At 37.9% G+C, this 20,167-nt stretch overlaps 1 protein-coding gene across 1 annotated transcript; it reads left to right on the forward strand.

Moving 5' to 3' along the window:
- Nucleotides 1–235: 235 nt before the first annotated feature.
- On the forward strand, nucleotides 236–18,812 carry DCLRE1A (DNA cross-link repair 1A). Its single transcript, XM_009325939.1, has 9 exons — nucleotides 236–916; nucleotides 2,492–4,063; nucleotides 6,001–6,134; nucleotides 7,315–7,433; nucleotides 9,140–9,283; nucleotides 10,208–10,353; nucleotides 11,407–11,561; nucleotides 17,751–17,892; nucleotides 18,544–18,812. Exons 1-9 carry the CDS (start codon nucleotides 499–501, stop codon nucleotides 18,708–18,710), a joined length of 2,997 nt encoding a protein of 998 aa, XP_009324214.1. The 5' UTR covers nucleotides 236–498; the 3' UTR covers nucleotides 18,711–18,812.
- Nucleotides 18,813–20,167: the final 1,355 nt, after the last annotated feature.

The raw sequence follows: 20,167 nt of genomic DNA on the forward strand, positions 1-20,167 counted from the left end.
TCCTCCCGGCAGCGCCGTGCCGGGCCGGCCTTGGCCGCGTGGTGACTCCCGGCAGCGATCCCGCAGCCGAGCTCTTCGTCGTTGTCTTTGACACTCTTCCTACTTGGGGGCAGCGAGGTGGCGGTCAGGGGAGCGGGTCTGGCTGGGCCTCACCTTTCGAGGCCGGGTTTGGTGCTGACGAGAGGGATAGCGGAAGGAAATGGCTCACCCTGCAAGTCTTTCTGCATCTTACAGGCTCGGGTTTTGTTTAACAGGAGTAATTACAAATATTCAAAGAGATGCTCGTTATTGAGTTATTTTTAGGGTAGGATCCACCATGCTTCTGTCCCGTCACGGACTGCTGTTTGGTTTGTGGCCCAGTGTTGCTTTTTTAAAATGGGGTTCAGGTGCTTTTCTTCAGATAGTGAAGGGGGGAGGGAAGAGAAAACATATTAGCGGAAGGAAAGATAAATTTGCGAACTGTTGCTTAAAAGCAAGGAGAATATTTCATGTGTTGCCATGTCTGAAGATGCTTTATTCGAAGAGGACATTTGGGAGTACAAATCCATTAGGAAGCAAAAGCATCAGAGTAATTCAGAGAGCATCTCTACACCTGGGCAGAAAGTAAGTGATGGCAAGTGCAGGCCGAAAAGAAAGAGAAATAGTAATAAAAAAAAATCCGTAGAAAAAACTGATACGCTTCAGAAAACTGAGCAGAGATCAAGGCCAAATCAGGATGTAGATCAATGTAAAGATGACAGTAGTGTGCACTCCCAGGAACGCGTGAGTAGCCTGACCGAACAGAGCTCACAAAATACAAAGCCCATTCATGATGGATACTGTCCGAGCTGCCAGATGCCTTTCTCTTTGCTATTGGTCCAGACACCTCGATGGCACGTTGCTGAATGTTTGGATACTCCAGGATCCATTGGAAAAGGTATGAATAGAGTAAGAAAAAAGCCTTCAGATAAAAGTTAAAGGCTCCTCACATAATGTTGCTGTAAACCTTGGTTTTCATACTTAGTTCAAAATCTGAGATGGTAGTTGGTATGATTTTTAGAATGCTATTACTGATAATTTATCAGTATTATTTTCGTATGAGATTTTGGTTCTTTGTGAAGAACACAGAAATCTGACATGAAAGTCTCATACCAGAATCTAATCTCATGTAGAGTAGTGATAAAGATTCGTGGTTGTTTATCAAGCTCCAGTTCTAGTAGTTTATTGAAGAAATTGAAGGTGCATATTTACCATCTTAAAATAATGGAACCTGTTTCAATTACTAAGTCAGTGTCAGCAAAAAAACCTCCTTCAATTAAGAGGCTACTACTTTTGACACTGAATTTCTTTCTCCCTAGGTATAAATTTTATTATCCTGTATCTTGTTGCTGTGTGACTTGTCCAGTTGTCTATGGACAGTTGGAAGCTGAAATCAGTCTGTTAGGCTAATTTACTTGAAATGTTAGCCCCTGATCCAGTATGCTTTAGGAACTTCATATAGAATTATACATGAACATTCCTGTCTCATAAGACAACACAGTTTTGTTTTGAGTTCTGTACTAGAGGAATGAAACTGACTCATTCCAATTGCTAGTTTCATGCGGGGAAATACTATGTCTGAATAGATCCGGGTATCCAACTTATGTTCTTAATACACCTCATAACTTTTGAAAAACAGAAAGCATACAGTCAGGAAACTTGAGTAAAGGCTGTTTAGGTAACACAGTCACTTTTCTTTTTATATCTTTGTAACTTTCCTTAAAGTTTCTTCTTCAGAACAATGAAATGTGAGCCCTTTAATCCCGATTTTGGCAGTAGTTTTAACTTAAGGCAGATGTGTTAACACCTCATTTCCATCTCTTACTCCCATAATTAACAGATGAAAAATCCATCTGATTGATTTGTGCATTCATCTCAAAATCCTCAAAAGTTAGGCTAGCAATCGCTCAACAAAAAAAGGAACAGCCACAGCCATTTTGCTGGCATCTGAATCCTGAATACTTTTTTCACATAAGTAAATCCATGACTTTTTGGTTTTTTAAAATGTAATGTGTAACCCAGCAGACAATTTGAAATGGAATTTCAGGTTGATTCAGAACCGAGATTTGGTTTGTTTAGAAACATGTTTACTGGCCTTTTCTGGTGCTACTTCTCTGAGCTCATTGCTTGCATGTGAGACAGTTCTAAACTAGAAGCCATATGATTACATTAGCACAGTATCGAAACAGGGTTAAGTACTCTTGTTGTTAGAGAGCTGTATTAATTCAGGCATAGTGCTGTATTAGCAGCAGCTGTTTGATTTTGGTTGGAAGCATTCTCGTTTCTAGCCAGCTCAGGGCAGGAGGTCTTGGCAGCTTGAAAATTACTTTTTACTTGTGCTTTCTGTCCTCCAATAGCTGCATTTATAAGAAAAAGCTTTTAAATTGTGTCATGTGTGATTTTTATTTTGAAAATATATGCCAACCATATTTGCAAATATATTGACGTTGCTTCTGTTTAACTGTTTTCATAGAGTGTCCTGATGGTTTACTGTGCACTTCCACCATTCCATCCCACTACAAGCGCTATAGCCATTTTCTACTTGCAGCAAGTAGGGCAGGAGATTATCTTGTAAACTCTTCAGCAAACGCTTTGGAGGGGAAGGTGACATATTCTACTGCTGCAAAGCCCAGCTGTTCCCCAAGTCACATAGAGGAAACTTCACAGAACGAGAAACCATCTAATAATGTAAAAAATGTCCCAAATGATGACTGTACATTGACGGTACCGAGTTCACCGCAAATTAAGTCTCTAAATATAATCAGTGAAAGTACTTCCTCTTTTGCAGATGTTCAAAAGCTTCAACAGACATGTCAGCTTACACAGACCATAGATAACAGTTGTAAATTTGAATTTTATGACTTTGCATCCTCTCAAGAAAGTGGAACAGGAGAAGATCTGTGTAGTCAGAAAGATACAAGTCAGCCAAGTCTACTACAGTCAAAAGCTGACTTCAGTGACTGTGAAATTTCTTATTCTCCACTGAGTACTTTTGAGGAAAGTGAGGAGGAAACTGAGGAAGAGGAGAAGAAAGTGAAAATATCACAAAATAAATTATTCCAAGTCCAGAACTTTGAAGGTGAAGAATCTAATTCTGTGGTGTTTAACACATGTGATGGAGTTTTCTTACAGCAGAAGCCTCAGTATGAGCATACCAAAATGGGAAATTTCATAATTAAAAAAACCCACTCTGAGGAAGTAAATACATTGAACCATCTGGATCATAGCGTAAAAACTGTTTCTCAGAGTCATGTGAACAGCAAGTTCTGTAATTCAGCATGTGTAGATAATCAGCATCAGCAAGAGGCGCTAGCCAGCGGATCCTCTTTTCCTTTTAATTGCGAGGAGGTTGAACAGCCAGAATTGATTTCCTCTGCTGCTAAAGCAGGTAACACAGAGTCAGAAGATACTGGTGCTTGTGCTTGGGATTCTGCATACCTGAGTTTTACTGAGACATCATCACTGCTAGCTAGAGAAGGTGCTGGGTCTGTTCCGACACAGAAAAGTAACATTTTGAGCGACCCAAGTAACATTTTAACTAACACAGATAAAATGACTGCCAATGCAATTGAAAAAACAGCTTGCCGGCAGAGTTTGCAGTCAGTAGTGAAGAAAGAAGGAAATCTTAATACAGCTGCTGTGTGCTTTCCCAGCCTCATCTCTAAAACAGCATCATCTCTTTCTTTAGCAAGTATGAATGCCAAATCCAGTTCTGCCAAAGAACTCAAACAAATGGACATTGGTGTTTTCTTTGGGTTAAAACCTAAAGTGACAGAGGAGAGCAAAGGAGAGACTCATTTGAGTGAAGGAAAGCAGATATCAAGTTCAGTAACTCCCAATGGAAAGAGGCCCAGACAGCTAAAAAGGAAAGCTGAAGGGTCTGTGGAAGATGTAGAAGCAGTTACAGAAAGTTCAAGTAAAAATGGAGCCTTGGCAGATGTAAGTTCTGGTGGCCAACGAAGGTGGAGAAAAAAATTTAAAGAATTACCTACTACAGGTGAAGGAACAATAAAAAAACACTGCCCTTTCTACAAGAAAATACCAGGTGAGAGATAACTCTTGCTTTTTGTAGAGGTTAACTAATTTTGGCTTGAGTGTTGTATTTTTTTTCCTAATTTTAGGCTTCAGTATTCTCCACTCTTCATAACCATTTAGACTGCAGCTCATAATGAATTTTTTTTCCTCTAAGTTGATAAAATCTTGTGTAGGTGCAGATCTCCAGAAGAAGGTGATTGCAGAACCAGAGTCAGCAATGGCTTCATCAATGAAGTACAGTGAAATCGTTATCTCGGGAAAATTATTTCAAGGACTGACTTTTGCACATTTTTGACAGAGTAAAAAACATAAGCAGTACTGAAAGATGGATCTACTTTCTTAAATGATTTTGAATATATGCCTTGTTAATATTCACTCCTAATTCCTGAATTTAATCTTTTACATTGCTTCAATTGTGCCTGAAAATAGGGCTGTCAATAGCAATTATTTCCTTACACTAAGTTAAAAAAATTGAGTTTAATTTTGTATTTGAAATTCATGAGTATTGGAAATATGAAGTACTACAACTGTGAAAACAAAGAAGTGAAAACCAAGCAGAAGAATTTAGCTAAGGAAACAGCCAAAAATTTCTCAGAATCTCCTCAAGCAGTTACATAAAATATAGGATGATGGATCAGTGGCTTTAAAAGCTTCAAATCCTCACAGTTCTGTTTACCACTAAAGGACTGTCTTAGTCTTAGGTAGATATTCGAGGAAGCCAAATAGAAATATATCAGTGATCCTAAGTGCCAAGCTCCTGCTTGAAGGCTGACCTGTAAGTCTTTGTGGGGTTATATCAGTATCATGGGTTCCATGGGCTTAGAGAATTTTCCGTATATAATAAATTTGAAGAGCAGACTCCTATGCCTACAATGCAATTTTAAAGTTGCTTTGTTATTACCTATATTATCTTTGTTCTGAATTTTGTTACTACATTTGATGTATATTTGACTGTATTTTCTCTGTTGCTAATGATATGTATTTATCCCCATGGCCTAGTATAATGCAGCCTCCCTGAAGTTTTGAGTCTGGTACCTCTCCAACACTTGGGGATTTTTTGGTTGGTGATTTTTAATTAGCAGACTGCTATGTTTTTTTGGAGTTGCAAATACTTGAAGTTCTAGCCTCAAATAAGTAGATCTATTTCTAGTTCTCCTAGAAGATCTGGGAAATTTGCGTAACATAAAATGAAAAATATTTGAGTGCCACCAGATGAATTAGTTCTGTGCGCTATTTGGTGGTTTTAAGAAAGTATAAGCCGATGCGAAAGGACCATTTGTCAGTATGTTTGCATTTCAAAAAAATTACATTTGCAGGGAAAAGGACTATCTTCTATACAGCGGTCTTCATGCAACATCTTTATACAAAGAGCACATCGCTGAAAGCATGCAATGGCAAATCAGTCATGTTTCATCTCAGCAGATATATTGGAAGACCCCAGATTGCTTGCTTGATAATTATACGGTAGCGTGTTTTAAGAGGAATATTAAATATAGAATAATTGAAAAATTGCAGTTTGATCGCAAAATGCGTTTTGTTAAGCTGTAGTTACCTGCTTTATTTTGTGTTAAGACATTAGTATTAGATTTTAATCTACGTGAACTTTCAAAAATACCAGCTGAATGCAGATAAACGTGTTTGATTTGCTTAACCAGTTGCCATCTGTATAGGATGGCAGCTGAGCAACAGATATTTGGGAGGCCTGTGAAAGTATTGGTGTGTGGACACTTCGTTAAATTTTTATTTTAATAAGTGAAAATCTTTTTTGTGACTGTTGACTCACACAAACCATGCTCATCTTTAAATGTTTCCTTCAACTGTATGCAGTGTAACTGTTTTACCTTTTAATTTGGAAGAAAGAAAAAAGAACAAAAGGAACATCTAATCAAAAACTACTTCTGAACTATGCGTGTTTACTGACTGGCTTCTCTTCTCTTTTTGCTGTAGAAACCGGTTTTACAGTTGATGCCTTCCAGTATGGAGAAATTGAAGGCTGCACAGCTTATTTCCTTACTCATTTTCACTCTGATCACTATTGTGGGCTAACAAAAAACTTCATGTTTCCAATCTACTGTAATAAGGTAAGGTTTTCCACGATTACTAGATATTATCAAATCCATATGCAACTATAATCAGTTTTATACTGATGAAAGTAAGTAGAAGATCAGAAGTTCCATTGTTGGGTCAGTTAGGCGCAGTGGATATGTGTAGGGGAATCTGGGTTTCCTTTGTAAGAAATTCTTACCCTGATTTGACTTATGAAGAAGATTAGTGAAACTTCCCTGTCTAGATACCATGAAAAAATTCAGGTTTAAAAGGATTTGTGGAGGTCATATAGTCTGATCTCCTGCGCAATGTGGGTCTAACTTCGAGTTAGATCAGACTGCAGAGAACCTTTGTCGGTCAAATTTTTAAATTGGACAGATTCCACTACGTCTGCTCGCAACCTGTTGCAGTGCTTACCCACTCTGAATTTTTTTCCTAATATACAATTGAAATGTCCCTTTTTGCAACTTGAGACTGTAGCTTGTTCTTTTTGTGTGCATCATGGAGAAGAATCTGGCTTCATCTTCTCTATAACTCTATTCAAGTGATGCAAGTCTGAAATTAGATTCCACTTAAGCCGTCTCTTCTCGACATTCAGTAAATGGAGTTGTTTTAGCCTGGTCCTGTGTGTCCTGTGCTTCAGGCTGCTGAATGGCCAATATTGCCATTAGCTATTATATGTCCAACCAACTCTTCTTTACTCATAACATGGTAGGGCATCTTGCCTAATCAACCCATCCAGAACCTGCATCAAAAATCTATTTCTGATTTACTCTGGAAGTCTCCTAGAGTGCTTGTGTCCCGTGTTACCCTTCCAGTAGGTGTTGGGGTGACTGCAGTCCCCCATGATAAGATCCAGGGCCTGTGACCTGGAAGTTTCTTCAGTTGTTTGAAGAAGGCTTTGCCCACCTCCTCTTCTTGACTTGGCAATCTGTAACAGATGTTATTCCCCCTTTTTTGCCTCCTCTCTGATTCCAATCCCTAACCTGTTGGCAGGCTTTTAAAAGTTTGCTTTTTTAAGACAGATTTTTTTCAGCTTGCTTTTTGAGAGGTGAAACGCTACTGAAAGGCTTGATTATACGCAGGATTTCATAGTTTCTCATAGTTTCTCTCTAAGCCAGACAGTCTGGCTTTGAGAGCCTTTGTTTCTAAAATAAACAAAGGCTTTTTTTAGATTTTGTTCCTATTCCATATTAAATCCTTTCCCTGTTACAGATAACTGGCAACCTGGTGAAGAGCAAACTTGGAGTCAAAGAGCAGTACATCCATGTGCTGCCAATGGACACAGAATGTATAGTGAATGGGATCAAAGTGTTGTTGCTCGATGCCAATCAGTATGTATCATTGCATTTGTTGTGGAATATTTGTATGTATAGAATATTAAAGATAAATAGCTGTACAGATACAGTTTATGTTTTCATGATTTTTAGGTTTCGGTGGGTCTGAAAAAATAAGGGTGAAAATACTTCACATTCCTGGGTTGGCTTAGTAACGTGCATTTTCACTTCAGAAATGAATTAGGCATGTAGGAGCCTAGATTTCTTGCAAGTAGCTAGCTTTTGAAATAGGTGAATTATTTTTGAAAATGAAACAGGCTTTTTTGATAATTTTAGCTTAACTTTATTTTTTTGGGTTGTAATGAATATACATTGTTTACCACCCATAGCTCCATAATTTTTAAGCTTGTTGAGAGGTTGAATGATTTTTATAGTGGTCTGGACACTTTAGTTTTTGGTAGTTGGGAACATCATAGATTTGATTATCAGATATGTTAGGTTTCTGTAGCTTCAACTGAAGATAGTGAAATCTTAAGCTAAAGAAAAATGTGGTACTTTGGATCCCAAGAGAGACAAAACCTAGCCCACATTTTGAAAATTGGACTTTAAAGAAAAGCCTCTTGAAATGTGCAACAAGGCTTCTACTGGATTCGGTGATAAAGGGTGAGATTTTTGTCCAGCGTTACACTGGCACTGTGTGGTAATGATGGATTTAAAGTTCAGTAGCACCTGACTTCCAGCCCTGTGCTCTTGCTGTTCTGCCCCTTGGTACCTTTTTTGGCCATGGGCTAGAGGAAAAGTCCTTTCCCTGAAGTATGTATTGAAACGCAGCACCATGTTACAGCTGGTTTGAGTATTACTTATCTTAGGATTTGTTTATAGTTGGAGAGTTAAGATTCCATGAAATCCTTTGAGAACCCTTTCTGGGAATGAAGGAAGCCTTGTTGCTTATGTAATTTGGACACTTCTCATTTTTCCTGTTTGTCTCTCTGATCCCCTGCTTCAATTTAAAAGGCATATAAACCTTAGGTACAAAGTTCAACTTTTTGGAGAGTTCACCAATTCTGTCTGATTCATGCCAGTTTTTCCTTTTTTGAGATTTCATTTACCCTTTACAGATGATTCATGTCTGAAATAGTCCCACTCTGGTTTTCCAGTCTGAGCACTTGCTCTTCAGACAGCTTTGGCGAGGAATTGCAGAAGGTGCAATGGATTCGCTGTGGCCAATAAGAGAATTATATTTATAACCAGGGAATTCTAGATGAAGGATAATGTTTAAAATCTGCAAATAGAATTTAAAATGAAATGCTTCAGTAAGTCCTGCAGGAATAAAGATGCATCTGCAATAGTACAATTCTGTTGCTCCTGAATAAGAATGCTGCTTCTCTTTGGTGTGCTGTTTCCCCTTTAAATCAAGTAATAGAACCTCAGATTGCAACTGAGGCAGCATTTTTGTTGTACCTAGAAGGAGACAGAGCATCCCAAAAAGGCAGTTAATGCTTGATTACTTTACTGTTGGTGTGGTTTTTTTATTCCCGCCATCTCGGCTGAGAACTCAAGTCTAGTTTGTCTATGGCCATAAGGTTAGCTTTAGAGTTCCTTTAGAAATCAGGAATTTCTAGCTAAATTAGGCTGCATAGTCACTGTGATTTAAAATGCTGTTCTGCACGCGTTCCCGCTACTGAAGAGTGGTGTATCTCCTAAGGCAGTTTATCAGTATAGAGTTCTAGCATAATTTGTATGGGGTTTTTTGTTTGTTTCAGTTGTCCAGGTGCAACAATGATCCTTTTCTGTCTACCTAGTGGAAATGTTATTCTGCACACAGGAGACTTCAGGGCAGATCCTTCTATGGAGCGCTACCCTGCTTTGATTGGTCAACAAGTCCACACCCTTTACCTTGATACCACGTAAGTTGTGTTTGATTTTTTTTTTTCTTCAATATAACCCTCTTTTCAATTTAGTAGACTTTATATGAACCAAATAAATGTAAGTATAAATGACATTACTGTTTTAACACTCATTACCTCTATTTAGTGTTGAATAAAATCAGATATTTATTGAAAGTCCATGTATGTCTAGCTTGTTCATCTGTTACGCTGTTACATGAAAGAATAGAAGTGGGTAGTGGAAAAGATGCTAAAGTATTTGCTGAGATGGCCTTATTATTTATAAGTGTTATTAAATTCTGGGTGTCAAAATTCATACATTGAGTGTTTGGCTCTAAAACAAGAGGTTCATGGAACATTAGTTTTATGTGGATTCACCTCTGTTATGAAAAGGGATGTGGGGGAATTCAAAGAGTGAAAGAATGCCAAGTGGTTAAATCAGTTGTCCAGGTTTTCATTCGACCTTTCTCTGACTCATGTATATAAAATTGTTTTTCTGTGTATGATGACTAATGCCCAGCTGCAGTCTTATTTCTGTTCCGTATGTTTCTGTGAACGAATAATGCCTTATGTTATGGTTTGTGTGCATGACGAAAAATAGACATAAGGATGTAATTAGTATGTGATACAAATATCTAGCTTGAAAGAGCACTTGGTATTTATAGAGGAAAAAAACTGCAGAATTGAGCGTCGGTGTCGGACAAGTGAATAGTTGTAGAGAAGAGACTGATATGTACTCAATGTAAATTTTATTGCAACAATTTTGTCTGGGCACCTCAGTGATTTCTAATGAATAGATTGCAAGGAGACTGAAATTATATAGAAGGATAAGATCTTTTTCATTACTTTGTTATTGTATGCATGCAGTTTTGAGGGCCTTCTTGGTAAATTCAGATGTCTTCTATCTTGTGTAACAAAGTGGTATATCTTGTTTCCATGCCGCAGATACTGTAGTCCTGAATACACTTTTCCTTCTCAACAAGAGGTTATCCAGTTTGCTGTCAATACTGCCTTTGAGACAGTGACTTTAAACCCGCGTACTTTAGTTGTCTGTGGCACCTATTCCATTGGAAAAGAGAAAGTTTTTTTAGGTATGTAAAAGAAGTGTACTGGATCAAATAACTAAATAAATACCTAAGTCAGTGTTAAAAGACCTTTTTCTTGAAGATGTAAAGGGTCTCTTAGTCTTGATGGTCAGATATTGTGTAAAGAAATTAAATGTATTTAATAATCCTACTGCTAGTTTTTTAGTTTTCTAATCAAGTTTTAACTTTCTGAAAGAAATATTTTTCTGGCATGTTTACAAACCCCCCGAATATACAGAAGGCCAATTTGCATACTAGATGAATGAACCTGTTTAATTGATTGTGGTGAGAAAATTGCTAATGGCAATTAAAAAAACATAAATTAGGTCTTTATAACATTTTTGGTGTTAATAATATCATGTTGTCCAGAAATAGCAAAGGCATATAATTATTCTTAAACTTCTATTTTGCTAACAGTTTTTCCTTCCAGGTTTATATTACGTATTTTCCTAAATATTTATAGTAATCAGTTTTAATGAAATCAATTTTAACAAAGCGTTCCCCAAACTAAAACACATCTTTTCTGACTTAATGATAATCTTGTGTGCTATGCTTCACTCGGTTGCAGCATTAGGAACCAACATGAGTGCTCAAATGTATACTCTAGAGCAAGCAGCTGTGTACAATTTGTGCTTTTGAGTATATTTAAAGTCATCAATACAAGATTGACTTTCACTGAAATTTAGTCTGTCTAAGAGCTGTTTGTCACATATTCCAAAAACTTCACGTGTTTGTGGCTTCTTTGAAATAAATACTAGTTCATCTCGGTAACATTCTACCGAAGAAACATGACTTAGAACTTATCAATGTACTTCTATTCTTCTCTTTCCAATTGTCATGCACAATTCTGGTGCTAAAACATAGGAGCCAGAGTTTTTTAACAGCCATTACAGGTTTCTCTTCTTCATTTTAGAATATGAAACACTGTATCTTGTTGAATATGGATTTTTTTCACTAGTAAAAATGATCCAGTGCAATAATTAGGAATATCTCCCAAACATGCAAAAAATGAACTTTTATAATTTTCTTTATCTGATTTCTTCCCAATTAATCCTAAAGCAATTGCTGAAGTTCTGGGCTCAAAAGCAAGTGTGTCCCGTGATAAGTACAAAACACTGCAGTGCTTGGAGTCAGCAGCTGTTAACTCCCTCATCAGTGTGGACTGGGATGGTACTTTGCTTCACGTTCTTCCCATGATGCAAATTAATTTTAAGGTAAGTTCAGAAAATATACTCTCTTGATTAACCTGCTGGCTAATCTTACTGTTGGCTCCTCCCAACCGGTGTTGTGTTTGGTGCTTTTTAACCTCTTGGCAGATCGTATTTATTTAGTAAAGTTTTGACATGTAGCAATACATTGAAAATGAAATGCAATTTAACATTAATATCCGTCTCCAAACATGATGCACAGAAAGTGTAATTTCACTTCAATGTGGTGCTTGTACAAGATAAGATGAGGTTTGTTCAAAGGCTTGCTCTTTGTGGGCCTTTTTGAAGTAGATTTATGTAATGACTGCAGGGTCTGTCCTATTAGCAATTAATATATTGTGACATGGAGTCCCTGTTTTCAGCCTGTCTTTTACCTGGTATGATGAAGGAAAAGACAAAGGATTTTCTGCCTGTGAGCCTCTCTGTTTTGAGGCAGACTGTGAACACGGCCAACTTCCAGTCTGGTGTTTGATAAAAAAGGAACAGGGTTCTCCATGTTCCTCTCAGTTCAATTTCCATGTATGTATAATCATATTTTCATCTTTCAAAAGAATATTCTCTCTCCTTCTGTGCTGAAGATTTACATGGAGGTAAGGACACTTGAAAATCAATGAAAACTCACACATAAACAAACACACACATTGACTGAATTGAAGGACACCTCATATATATACATGCTTTAGTATTTCCACCACCCAATCTTCTCTGATATTTGTAGCAAAAGCAAGTAAACCAGTTTATTTTAAGACATTGTTTCATTTAAGTTGACTTCAAATGCACGTTTCATTCGAGATCTGAGGCAGCGTGTTTTTATTGCTGAGAGTTTTTGAGGGAATTTCTTAGGAAAGGTGACAAATTCCTGGGGGGAAAGAAAGTTTTTCTAAATAGACTACAAAATACAAAATGGCATTAAGGCAAAGCAGCAGGCTCTAGATTAAAGGTAACCTGGAAGAAAGAGAAAAACAGTGGTCGCTTACGCCTTACAGACTTGGATTCATTTTCCTGCTTTGCTTCAGGCCTGCTGTGCCATCTCAAGCAAATCCTTCAGAACAAGACGGTATTTAGCTGCAGGACCAGTCAAGGTCAGAGTTGACCTAAAAAGGAGAAAAAGAGGCTATACGATTTGGATGGGAGCTGCAGGAGATAGAACTTAATATCTTAATGTTTTAATGTTGTTCTATAATCTTTTCCACGGTGGGGCAGAAAATGAGTAATGGAAATGTGTATGGATTTATTTTTAATGTGTTGTGTTGTCTTAAACAGTAATATATTTTAGTTTCTTCTGCAGATTTTTGGGTTGTTATGTGATTCTGCTGTTATGTGTCCCAGTGTGTATGGCGTACTCACGTAGCTGGACATTCAGGCAGAGGATGTGGTTATACAACAAGGGTGTCTAGACAGCCTTACTTCTCAGAAAGAAGCAGTTCTATCATGTGCAGGGTCTCATCTCTGAGAACAGGAGTTTTTAGACAAATCTACAGCGTGCCAGAAGCGATGCCTGGACGCTGGAAGGGGCCAGGACAGGTTAAAGGCACAGTGATCTAGTGGACAAGAGTCCTGGTGTAACAGCCATGGCCCTCTGTACTGGGGCTTTGACTTCATGTGTGAAGTTGTTGGAATGTGGTCTCATGCTATCGTTAGTAATTTTGTGTCCATGTAAGTTAGGCATGCTAGGTAGACTTCCAGACTGCTAAACATCCAGTAGCTAGATGAACGCCCAGGTGGAATGTACTATCAGTAAAATGCAGAGAATGTTAAATGCTCAAAGATGAGTTCATATGAGTTCATATGACCACTTATGTTATTTCTGCTCCAGCAGAATCAGTAAACATGACCTCAGAAAAGACAATATTTTTGAGAATAAACTATCTGATCACTTGTAAGCTCATTCTAGTTAAAGAATGATGAATGATATCATCCTGTTTTTACAGGCCATGTAAGTGTTGATGTCATCATCTCCAGTTGCATGTTTTTGCCTTCTGCTGGATTATACAGGTTTTGTCCCAAATTACTGGCTCATTACTGGGAAAGCCAGAATTTTTTAGTGATCCTCATCACTAAATGCCAGTGCCTTCATTATCTTCTGGGTCCCTCCTACCTCTTCCGTTTTATTTGATCCCTAGCCCCACTGAAAAACACAACCCTACTTCTTAATTTGGGCTAATTTCCTGCTCGTGTAGTTTCAGCTGCGAACCTACAAATCCATGAAAACCTTATGGGAGTTTTCTCAGTAAAAAGCTCAGATTCAGTCCTTATTTAGTAAATTGAGTACATCTGTGATCTTGTCCATCAGTTGCCTTTTTTTAGTAGAATGCAAAGAGTCAAACCCTGATGGTATATTACAGTATCTCCTAGAAGTCCCAGTTTTATACCCTTTTTTCCCCTGTTATGCTCTTTACTAATAGAAAACAAACCAAACCTGGCTGTGCTCTAGGCTTGATAGTTTTAAGAACTGTAGCATAATTCTGCCTTTTGTTATTGAAAAACTTCTCTGGTCTGTTTCTAGCTAAAGAAGAAAAAAAAAAAAGCTGCATAAGCTACATGTGCTTACCACAACTGAAGCCTCGTTTGCGGTAACTTGTTGCCCAAGGAAGGCTTCCATGTTTCCATAGCTGACTGCTCCCAAGACTAAATCTGGATGCCCACAGCTTTCCTTTCTACCCCGAGTAGAAAGGAAATGAGTTCATTGTTTTGAGATGCTCCTGCATATGCTTCCTTGTTCACAGGCTTTCTGCTGGGATCAGGGGCTTTTTATTTTCCTGATCATTGAGTCACCAGATTGCTGGAAAATGTTATAATTTTTTTTATAAAATTGATATTTTTTTTGCATGCATATTCAGGAATTTTAGAAGTATTTTTGCAGTCTCTGTTGTGAATATTTTTTTCCTTTTGGTGGCATTGTCCAGCTGTTTAATTCCAGTTTTGGGGCTATCTGAAATCTGCTTTTCTCCATGTTGATTTTCAAGAGTAATATCAAGCATGTTTTTTCGTTTTGGAGTCAGCTGTTTTTATTATTTGTGAACAACTAGCTTAACTGTTCATGTATGATTTATAAACACTGTATTGATTCAGCAGAGAGCATCATTCACCTAAAAGCCACAGGCGCTTAGAAAAGTACAGAAACCTCTCTCTGTCTTTCCCCTAGTTACCAGAGTTTTAAGATTAATGTTGGTATCTTCTCCTTGGAACTGGAGCAAACAAAAATGAATAGTGACCATAATTGTGTTAAATCCACTGTGAAAAACAGGTGGATCAGTGAATGTTTTTTTGACAGGTTGAAGCATGATTTTTGTAAACCCACAGCATCCTCAGAATGTGCTATACCCTCGATTTTCATTTGGCCGAAGACTTGGTGACAATAATGTACGGTGTTTCCCTTTTCTGCCTGAGCTGTCTGTGTCAAAATGTGCACGTTTCTATACAAACGCACCCACAGTGAGGGAAACTGTGCTACCTGGCTTGAATGTTTCCATCGCTTTTTATCTTCAAACATTTATTTGAATATTGAATTCTGGGCAGTTTTCTATCGCTGCATCAGGAGTTGTGTCACTGTCCCAAAAATCTGTTGAAGAAACAAGTTCAAATTTGAGAAGAAAGCATATCTTTTCTGCTTTATAAATCCATATAGATAGTCTTGATCTGTAGTTAGGATGAAAGCAGTCCTATTCATAATAGCTGGCCAGGTATCACCAGGCTTGATGTATTTTATCTAGGCCTTATGACTGCCCCCTTGAAAAGAACCAGTACTTCAAATGAGAGTTTGGCTAAGATGTGTGGAGTCTGAAGGGTAAAACTAGAAAGAACAAGCCGTAGGGGACCAGAGGCAGCGAAAATACAGTGGCAGAGGAATAAGGTTTTTGTGTTGTCATATTGGTGTTGGATTCGATGGGGTTCTTTCTGTTAATTTGTTTTTTTCCTATGTATAGCTCTGGCTTTCTTGAGGAGTTTGTTTATTAGGAGTTGGTATCGAACTTTCTTCAGGTGCTGCCTTCATATGCTGCCTGAGATGACATGCTCTAGATTCGTGCTCTGGATATTCTTAATGGATAACACTTACATAAAGTAAAAAAATATTTATAATTTTTATATGCGTGGTTTTTAAATTAAAATATTTGTAAAAATAAAACATTGATTGCTACAATATTGCAAGCGGACTTGATATATGAAAAGGAAAGATTTAAAAAAAAAAACCCTCAAAGAGATGCGGTACTCCACTGCAATACTTGGTTTTACTCCAGTAAAATACAGGGGTTGCTGTGTGTACTGATGAATAGCTGTTCTTGAATAAGCCAAATGAGTTTAAGTGGTGTTAGGGCTGATTGTAAATTAACTATTTAATCATGTTTGAGTCTTCTCATACCTTATGGAATCTGTTTGCATGTACTGCTGACTTCAGCGACATTGTAGATAACAGGCTGTCATGGTGATTTGAGGGAGGTTGATTTAGCAATGAAATATAATTTCCATTTTAAAAGGATGAAGGTATAGAACAGTGTTGGCTAAAGAAATAAAAGAAGAAATTGGAATGTGTATTTAGTGGATTTGTTATAAATAAACACTGTAGTAGTTTGTTTTGTGAAAAGAGGCCATCTTTTCTAAAATGCATGCATGGTTCTTTTGCAACAAACAATTTTTTGTGACAGTCAAAGACTGAGGCTTCTGCCACTCAAATATGCAGTGGAAGATCTCCAGAGAACTGGTGTCTTCGGGTGTGTGCACCTCCTTTATGTTGCTTAGCTCAGTAATCTCTTGTAGTAGCACTGAGGTGAGATGTTCAAAAGTGCCTGTGATTGAAATGCACAAATAATTTTTTATGAGATTGAAATTGCATCCTTAATGTGAATGTCGCATACTTGATTTATAATAAAATTGGAAAGCCGATTAGCATTGGTTAATATAATAATCACTGTATTTGAAGTACTGTATTTAGATTTCATTAGAGCAAGGGGAGCCAATATGTGAATTATTACCTTAAGCTATGTTAATCTTCCTAAAATGAAGTGCGAAGGAGAATTAGACTGCTACAGTTGTATCTTTAATCTAGTGAAGACTGAATATTTGCAGTGTATTAACAGTCCTGGCAGCTAGCCATAATTCCTGTTGCCGAATGAAACGTGTGTTGTGGTAGGGTTTTTTTTGTTGTTCTTTAATGTGCCCCGTTTGATGGATTCAGTGTGTTGCTACTGGACATTGTACTGAAGGTGCTATTAAACGTGGCAGTGTCACGGGCAGCTTTCTGCTTCCCTGCTTAATAGTTTTGAAGTATCTGACAGGTTAGTTAGTGTTCTGTCACAGCCTATCTATCCCCCTCTCCCCACCTTTTTATAATCACTCTTTATTTCAGCAGCAGGAAGAGAAATACAAAATAAAGTTTGTGATTTTGAGTTCTATCATCTTGTAGGGCTTTAAAATTGAGAATGTGCCTTTAAGATTTTATACAGGACACATGAAATTGATTTTCTGTTTTTGGTTTGAAATAATACCGACTTCACTTTATCCAGGAATAGGATTGTACATTCCTTATACTTCCCTCTCATTCTTTTCCCGATCCTAGCTTAAACAACATAGAAGGCTAACTTAGCCAACTTGGAAAATTTTTCAAGTTAATTTTTTTTAGAGTGAAGAGATGAGAGGTGGTTTCCTTCCTATCATGAACGGAGATGTGGTAAAATATGGCTTAGTGCTTAGAGCAATCCTCAACTCACGCACTGGCTTGCTGCAATTTTTTGGGTAGTTCACTTAATCTTTGAGCGCTTCTGGGCATAAGCAGATGTCAGGATGTCAGTGGCACTTGAAATTAACCAGATGATTTTGCACTGAAGCAGGCTTTCACCGTTTTTTATCACCACTCAGCTGCAAGAGTGCTGACCTCCAGCTGAGAAGAGGAAATTAATGACTTAGGGGGCAAGATCTGTAAGAAGATGTGATTATGCCTTATGTGTTCTGATCTGTAGTGCGTAGCTGTTCGTATGTGCTTATTCAGATGAAGCAATTGAGATCCTAAAGTACAAGGTGCTCTGCAAATGTAAATATTTATCTTTAATAATTTCAAGGCCGATGGTATTTAAAATAAAAAAGTTCATATCAGAACATGAAAATAAAATTTAGTCTGAAGTTTCTCCGTCATGAAATCTCCAACCTTTAGACTAATGAGCTATTTAATAGGATTCAGTATACACTATATTCTTTTCACAGGGCTTGCAAGATCACTTGAATAAGTTTTCTGAAAATTTTGATCAAGTTCTGGCTTTCAAACCTACTGGGTGGACCTACTCTGATTCGTGCCTCTCTCTGGTGGATATCAAACCTCAGACAAGAGGAAGGATCACCATATATGGTATAAGAGTGGTAAAGATTCAGTGCATTTAGTTTTGTGTGGATGGTTTTCATATTTTTATTCTGGAAACTCCTACCGTTCATTGTAACCAATGCTTTTTCTGATACCTCATTGAGAAAGTGAACAGATGGATCCCTCCAGGAGAGATCTGTGAACTGAGTAATCGAGAACACTGTAAATGCAGATTTTTACATACATTTTGCTTCTGTCCTCCTCTTGCAAATAAAGGCTTTTATCTGGTATGTGCAGAGACTTCAGGGGTGAAATCTTGGCCCGACTGATGCTGGTGGCAGTGCGGTTCCAGAGCCAAGATTTCATTCCATACTTCACTCGTGAGAGACTGTGGGTCTTCCTCTTCCTCTCAGTTCTTATTGGTGGGTGGAGTTGAATCTCTTAAAATTTTAACATTCATTTAACCAAATGCTTGGTGTCGCTCAGTTTGCGCTGATGAATGACTTGGTAACGTAATGCAAGGTAATTTTTCCAGAAGGAAAATCTGGGTTTTCATTTTACCTTAGCTGTAAACTTTAGATCTCCAATATGAATTAAAAAAAAAATTATCTAAAGTATTTCTTAGCTGGAAGGCTTGCAAAAGTATTTTGGCAAGAAGCTAAGTAGACTGACAGATGGCTGTGATTTGTTTCATTTCAGGGATTCCTTACAGTGAACACAGCAGTTACCTGGAAATGAAGCGTTTTGTTCAATGGTTGAAGCCACAGAAAATCATCCCCACTGTAAATGTTGGTGACTGGAGAGCCAGAAGCTTGATGGAGAAGCATTTTAGAGACTGGATGATTGAGGGCAGTAGGCACAAATAAATATAAGGAAGAATGTATATTTCAAAGGAGGTAGGCTGGAGTGGGAATTGTGAGTTCCTGTGAGTTCTGTTTAACTCCTTTTTCCACGGAGCTTTCTTTAGGGAGGACTAAGCTGCCATTCTCCTCATAAAGCAGAATTTGGGGGGGCGGGGGGAAAAAGGGCACCTTGCTTTCTCATGTACCTACTATTTATTTTTCCCATAACTTAGTAACTTTTTTGCAAATGCATATTTCAGGTTATTTTTATCTTACTCCTTTTTCCCCATTCTTAATTTTCCTCAGATTATAGAGATGCCCAGATGTATAATGCTGGGGAAGAAACCGCCTCCAGGTTACTCGTTTCTGAAAAGAAGTTATTGTAATAAATGAGACGATACTAAGCTTACGTCACATGCTGTCAATTCAGGCTTCAGAGAAGCTTGTTTCATGAGGCAGAACTGGCTATTGTGGTTTCAATCTTGTAAACAACATTTACCTTGTGAGAGAGGATTGGCTGGGGCTCTTGCAGTCCACGTACTTCAGAGAATGATTTTATAACAGACATTGCTACCTACGTTCCGCTGAAGATTTTCTGAGGGTTTTTTTTAGGTTTTGTTTTTTTTTTTTTTTTAAATAAAGAACCTACATGAAGCCTGTGTGTTCTTTCTGAGCAAAATGCGTTTCTTTTCAGTACTGTAGTTGCTAATCTGAGAAACCTGTCTGTAATATCTTCGGTGAACGCTCTGTGTCTGTTGCTTGTATAAGATTGCTCTTGCATCCTGGCAGTGCAAATTCTCAGCACACGGTCAAAGCGCAGAAGTGGTTCCTCTCCATGTCGTCTCCTACAATGCAGTTGGGTTTGCAGGGTTGTAGGTACAGGTTTGTTACTTGAATTCTGGAAAAACAAGAAAGGCAAATATTAGTACTGGCAGCTTTCTGGTAAGTTTCATTTTGCATTTTTTTCCCCTGAATCCTACCAGATTATCAGTGCTGCTTTTTCTGTATCTGCTTGGTGTTCACGACACTGAAGTATGTGGTTGCACGCGGACGCACTAGTATAATTACAAGCACTAAAATAAAAACCATTCCAAACTTCTAGGACTTACAAAAGTTTCATCACGCATAAAGAATCACCCCCCAGCCCCCCAGAATAGCTCATCTGAAACCTTCAATGCCATTTTTTGTCAGGAAAACATGTCTTTAATGATGAGTGTAAGTATAAACAGATCCTTGTCTTTGAGTGACGAGCTCTGTAATGTGAAGTCGCCTTGTCTTATTTCTGTCTTCTGAGAGAAATAACTCTGTCAAACTCCGATGGGGAAAAAAGTTCCTATACTGATTCACAATTCTGTCAGTACATTCACTGAAATATGGCATTGTTTTTATTTTACGTAACGCATTATGATAGCTCTCCTTGTCGCAAGAACTGCTAACTGTCTTGGATTGGCATGCTCATTCCTAAGATTCCACCCCTTTTT

Source organism: Pygoscelis adeliae, unplaced genomic scaffold (genome assembly GCF_000699105.1).
Source record: "Pygoscelis adeliae isolate BGI_AS28 unplaced genomic scaffold, ASM69910v1 Scaffold4, whole genome shotgun sequence".
Taxonomy (NCBI): Eukaryota; Metazoa; Chordata; class Aves; order Sphenisciformes; family Spheniscidae; genus Pygoscelis; species Pygoscelis adeliae.

Coding starts and splice junctions, on each gene's coding strand:
- DCLRE1A (XM_009325939.1), top strand. CDS start 499: ATGTCTGAAGATGCTTTATTCGAAGAGGACATTTGGGAGTACAAATCC. Junction 4,064..6,000: donor TTTCTACAAGAAAATACCAG/GTGAGAGATAAC, acceptor TTTTTGCTGTAG/AAACCGGTTTTACAGTTGAT. Junction 6,135..7,314: donor TTCCAATCTACTGTAATAAG/GTAAGGTTTTCC, acceptor TCCCTGTTACAG/ATAACTGGCAACCTGGTGAA.